The sequence below is a fragment of the Sycon ciliatum genome, chromosome 1 (assembly GCF_964019385.1).
Source record: "Sycon ciliatum chromosome 1, ocSycCili1.1, whole genome shotgun sequence".
Lineage (NCBI taxonomy): Eukaryota > Metazoa > Porifera > Calcarea > Leucosolenida > Sycettidae > Sycon > Sycon ciliatum.
Window position 1 is genome coordinate 84,224,720 of NC_088643.1, and position 5,996 is coordinate 84,230,715.

The following is a 5,996-nucleotide window of genomic DNA, read 5'->3' on the forward strand; positions in this document are numbered from 1 at the left end:
TGTACATGTGCATGTACTTTCGTCAGTGAACGAATAGTCAAAATAATGATGAAAAGATGCCGAAGGCGCATAGTTTGAACAACCAACAGAATCAAGCCAGCCTCAGGCAGGGCAGGGTAGGCAAGGAAAGACAAGTTTCCTCTGGTGTGCAGTTCGTAGATATAGGGCCCTTTTTTTAGAAGATGTTTCCTATCATTCTACCTGTACCGCGCCGCCGGTGTCAATATCCAAGAGAGGAAGCCAAGAAGGCGAAAATGGAAGAATTGGGAAGTTAGTAGTATGATTTGTCATTCAAACGTAACTCAGTTATTTCAACAAGAAAAATATCGGGGCCTTTGAATCACTCTGGAAAAGGATCTCGCAGAGTCTAGACAAAGAATCAGGACTTCATATTGAAATGAAAAAAAAGTGGCACTTGAAGTATAACAAATCAGCAGAAAGAAACCCCAATGAGCATGATCGAATTTGAAAGAATCGCAAGGAAAAAATACTTTGACTTGCTTATCTAGGCTGGAACAACTAGGAAATGGGATAGAACTGGTATGCCTGGCATATGTGCCTCTGGAGCCTTGCACATTCGTGTACACACATATACACACTCACACACACACAAACACAGCAATAACTTCTCGTGCAGGATTGCGAGCATGGAAATATGGAACACTCAAAAACAGTCCCATGCTGGGAAACACAACGGTGGTCATTCTCAACGGAACAGCGTGTGCCAAAGCGAAGCATTTCAGAATGATAGACTAGTCGGAAATGACTTTAAGTGGCTCAAGGAATTATTTGAGATAGAGTTCAGGTCAAGTTGAATTTGTTATCAACATTCTAGCTACTCGCAGGTCATGGCGCCAAGCTGTACAAGACTATGAGCCTAGCGGTGATAGAGACTACGGGCCTAGCGGTGATAGAGACTATGGGCCTAGCGGTGATAGAGACTATGGGCCTAGCGGTGATAGAGACTATGGGCCTAGCGGTGATAGAGCGCACATGTTCAGTACTTACTTCACTGGCTGCACTCATCCACCATGTGGGTTAGGAAGTCAAAGTCATACACGTGGTCGGTGGTGGACAATGGACGGCAAAGCCGTTGGCCGGAGAGGCTGTTCCCGCACAGCCAGACATGCTCCATGTTCTCAGTGATGGCAGTGCAACTCGCTAGCAGCTGTACACCAGTGGCAGTGATGCCATTGTTCTGCAGGTCCACTATCGCCAGCGAACCTCCGCATTCCAGGTGCTCCACCAGTAGCTCGGCAATGCGGTCTCCCAAGTCGTTACACGATACACCGAGGAAGACAAGCGGTGACATCTGCTTCACCGTCAGCATGAGCCTTTCCGCTACGGACACCTGCATATCCGTCTTGTCCAGTGTCAGGCATCTGAGGTTATTCAGCTCCGACAAGGCGGCAAACAGCAGCTCATACTCTGCACTGGGTTCCCCTTGGACCGTGGTTGTACCGCCGGCAAAGATGGGGTTGCCGTCTAGTCGCAGGCAACGCAGTGCTGGAGAGTTGCGAAACGCATCCACAAGCACGGCTGCGCCGCTCAGCCCAATGTTGTTGGAGCCGACGTCGACAACCTGCACGTTCTGGTAGCAGCTAGGGCCACACATTGCCCAAGCTTGTATGCCAATGTCGTTGAGCTGACTGTGCCGGAGGAAGATCTCCCGCAGGGTTGCATCTGCAGCTAGACAGTTGCCGAGATCAGCGACCAACTCATCTGACACAAAGCCTTCCAGGCTTCCACCGTGCTCGGACAGGAGGGCTTTCATGCTCTTTGGCTGCACGGAGTCTGCTGCCAGGGATAGGCCACCAAGATACACCTCATCACCACTGCGGGCAACCCCAGAAGCCGCAAGCTGATCCAGCAGATGGCGATCGGCTCGGTTTCCACTGATACTGATGATACAATGGGACAGAGGCCTGCGGCCACCAGCAGACTTAGCAATGCGTGCGGCCGAGAGGAGCAATGGTGACAACTCATGACGTGCACGCAAGAAGTCACGCATACTGCCAAGAATATCATTATCAAGCAGATTGTCATCGATGTTGCACTTGATGAGCGAGTGTGATGAACAAAGTGCCGTCAGCACGAGGCTGGCATCGTTGTTCCTAAGGCGGTTGCGATACAGAAACAGCTGCTGGAGTCCAGACACTCGGCGCACAATATGAGCCAGACTGGATCCACAGCCCTCACTCAGCGAGCAATCTCCGAAGGAAAGGAGCTCAAGGTTTGGGCAATCTGGCATGCATTCAGCAAGCCTTGCCAAACCGACATTGCCAAGCTGACTGGACTTCAAGGAGAGAAACGTCAGTGTTGAGTGTGATAAGCAATCAGCGAGGGCCATTCCGTCCTCTCCAGGCCTAACCAAACTGGTGCATGTCAAGCACAGTGACTGGAGGCCGCCAGATGACTGCTTCAAGCAGTGTCCGATGGCGCGCAGAGGTGGTCCACTGAGATCGTTACCGGAGAGCTGTACACTGCTGGCTTTGTGCAGCCACGGCGCGACAGACACGAGCTGCTGTGCTGAAAGCATGCAGTTGCTCAGATCAAGGCTGCACGCACATCCAGCTGGCAGTAGCTGCAGTATGTTGCTGACGGCCATGATGTCACCATCGTCGAGCACCGTACCGGAGAAATTGATGGCTTCTGCACCAATGAGAGATGCTGCGGAGGAATAGGTCCGCTCACCGTGCGGAATCTCACCGTGGCTGCACAGACAATGTTCCAGCAGGCAGCCCATTAGAAATAGACGGAACTTCTTCACCATTAGGCCACCAAAGTGTTCACTGCCCTGTGTCTTCATTCCGGCCAGCAGTGCGTGCAGGTCATCAGTGCGTGCCGAACCAAACACAAACTTCCAGAAGCCCCAGCGCTCTTCAGCAACGCCAAAGCTAATCAAGCAGTGCGCCGTGCTGGACGACAGATCCGCTGCAGACGTGCATGCACGTGAAGCACACCACTCCTGTATTGTCGGGTGCGGCAGGGCAACGCGCTTTTCATAGCCATAGAGAGAGCGATGATGGTCTCTCTCCGACACCAGAACACCGAGTTCCAAGCACCACCACGCTGACGTCCGTGTGAACTTGGAGCAATCAAACGAGTGCTGGCCCAAGAGCAAACCGTCAAGGCTCACGCGGTACAGTTCTTGCAATGCACTGACAACATGAACCGCATCTGAACGGCTACTGGTGTCGGTCATGACGAACTGCTCCAGATGATGCTCGACAACCGTGTAGAGGCCGACCTCTTCTCCGCACTGGAATACTTGGCCTCCATTGAACTGGCTTGCGGCAGTGCATGATAGAGTAACAGTGCCAAACTCCTCTGGACGCCGCTGCTCAAGGCGTGCAATAGCCGAGCAAAGGTAGTGCACGAAAAAGAGAGTTGTTGTTGATGGCACAGACTGAGACAGGCTGAACTGCTGACACAGAATAGCAGCGAGTAGCGGAGTACTCTGCACAGCCTGCTTCAAGTGCTGGCGTGATGCCAGGTCCAGGCTTGATATGCACACCTTGCCAGCCTCCGCACCAAGATGCCTGTCAACAAACCTGGTCAGCTGCGCGTCAGTGAAGCCAGCAAGTCGATAGTGCCGGTTGCAGGACTTTGAAATGCGGCATGCCTGCTGGCCAGGCCTGCTTGTTATGAGCGCGGACGCATCCATCAGGACACTCTGCCGACGTTGCAAGAATGCATGTGCTGCGGAGTCAGGGCTGAAAGCGCTCGACTTGCTCTCATCAATACCGTCGAAAATCAGAAGAATCCGGGAAGAGTTCTCCGCCAAGTGCTGCTTAACAGCTTGCCGCTCCTGCTCATTAAAGGCAAGTGCAGGGTGGTTTAGACCCAGGAAGGCATCAGGGTCACTGGTTGACAGGCTGTTGCTCTCTCGGATGCTAATAGGAATGATGTAATCAAACCGATCGCGGAGACGTGTACGTGCCCCATGGAGAAAGTCAAAGAGTACACGCTGACAGAGCATGGTTTTGCCCTTGCCGGATTCACCTACAACAATCGTCTTACAAGGTACTCCAGCAGGCAGATCCCGTGCAGCTGTTGTCGTCGCTGAAGATATCGCAGCTTGTCCGCTCACTGGCTGCTGCTGCTGCTGCTCAACCGACCCTGTGAGCAACACAGACGGGTCATCAAGTGAAAATAGAATGTCACTCTCGTGCTCCTGTTTCTGTTGCTGTGCTTGGTGAGCTCTGGCTAAAGCTAAGGATTGCAAGTACCCACGGTGTTGTGCGCGCTGACAGTCAGTGTCCCTTGGCCGTACAGCCTGCATACACACATATTCGAATGTGCATCCACCCAGCGTGTGCAGAGCGTCTGTTCTTTCACATTCGGCATGGCACAGGCTAAGCAGCAGCGTGTGATACCTCTCAACACAAGTCGCCGGTCGGGAATGCTGCACCGCACGTTCCGGCGACAGCAGCTGGCTCGGTGGGATGGCATGCGTATTCCCATGGGACTCAGTGGTAATTCCCTGCTCCATTGTCTCCTCCACAGGTACTGCTGTTCCTGGACTCTGAGGACTGTAAATGTACTCTCCGCACAGTGGTGACTCTGGACTGGCAATTGCTGTGACAGCATGATTGCACATCCTCGCATAGACAGGTGTTGGTACTGGTATCGCCTGGTCACTGGAAGGCACGGCTGTGATGCAACCACGTCCAGAGTGTGCTAGCACCGGAGTCTCCTCCACAGGCAGCAGAGTAGCAGAGACACCGCCGGGATGCACGGAGCGGCAAGTAGTTGTCTCATCCACCGGCACTCGTAGCACACTGTAGCCTGGATATGACCAGGTCACTGCATGGGAGGGAGCCTCCTCCGGGGGCAGGGGCGGCGACACTGCAGGCTGCCGCGCACGCCCAAAGTCATAGCCACCACTCTCTTTGTCCACGGCGGCTTTGGCTTGCAGCAGGTCGACAAGATCTTTGTGTCCGACATGCCGCATTGCACTGCAAAACTTGTCGAACACGTCCACTTCAGAACTCCGTGGCCGCGGTGGCAGCAGCCGGCCGGAGTCGCGGCACAACGCAGCTAACACTCCTACCATCTTCTTCACTCTGTCCGGATTGCTCAGCTGCTTATCGGCTAATGTTTGGTAATCGATGCCATGAAGGTCCAGGACCTGGTGCGATACAAAGTAGTCCAACAAATCCATGACGAGTCCATGTTGCCGCAGTCTCCTTTGCAGGTACGGTTCCAACCACAACAAGGCTGAAGCTTGCCATTCTCCCATGCTTGCGTCCTTCACGCCATAAGGCCATACACGTGGCAACAAGTACGAAACGAGTAAACTATGTCACATTCTTCCCCATGACCGAAGCCGAATGTCACTGAGTCACGAGTGCCAAACACCAGTCGTCAGCTCTCCGGGTTTCTTCGCACTGTGACCTACGAAGACTGAAAAGTGAAAACTGGTCCATGACGGAGCCGGTGTAACTTGTAATGTAAACAACTTACTCGCCAACACAAACTACAACGCGGCGCGGCATGCACCACAAAAATTGTAGTCGAAGAACTCCAAGCGAACGACTCAGGCAAGAAAAACCAGCATTTTTACTTGTTGAATAATAACGTTCGCTTTTGCAAACGCTTGTATCGCAACCCAACCCGTCGAGCTCGAGCTGCGCGCGTTCTGGAGTCGAGAAGACTCAGCAGAGGACTCTACGAGTACTCTTGCAGTACACTCAATGTATCCTGCGAGTAGTCTGCTTGCTAGGCTGAAACTAACTACAGTACTACTACTAGTAGTAAGTAAGTAATACTAATATTAGTTACTTTACCGACGCAGCGCAGAGTAGATCTACACTACTACACTCCTACAGCCATGCATGCATGCAGGGTAAACAATAAAGAAAAAACTAGAAACAACAATGACTATGTATCGCTAAGTACATGGTAGATCTACGGATCATGTAACACCGACACGGCTGGGCGACGTCTTGTGTTGTAGACTCCGCGCGCTGGAAGTCCGTCACGGACCGCGG

At 52.7% G+C, this 5,996-nt stretch overlaps 1 protein-coding gene across 1 annotated transcript; it reads right to left on the reverse strand.

The window, feature by feature from the left end:
* Positions 1-255: 255 nt before the first annotated feature.
* LOC135805956 (uncharacterized) lies at positions 256-5,739 on the reverse strand. Its single transcript, XM_065320079.1, has 2 exons — positions 926-5,739; positions 256-877 (listed from the first exon to the last, which is right to left on the reverse strand). Exon 1 carries the CDS (start codon positions 5,243-5,245, stop codon positions 1,010-1,012), a length of 4,236 nt encoding a protein of 1,411 aa, XP_065176151.1. The 5' UTR covers positions 5,246-5,739; the 3' UTR covers positions 256-877; positions 926-1,009.
* Between the last annotated feature and the right edge of the window lie 257 nt (positions 5,740-5,996).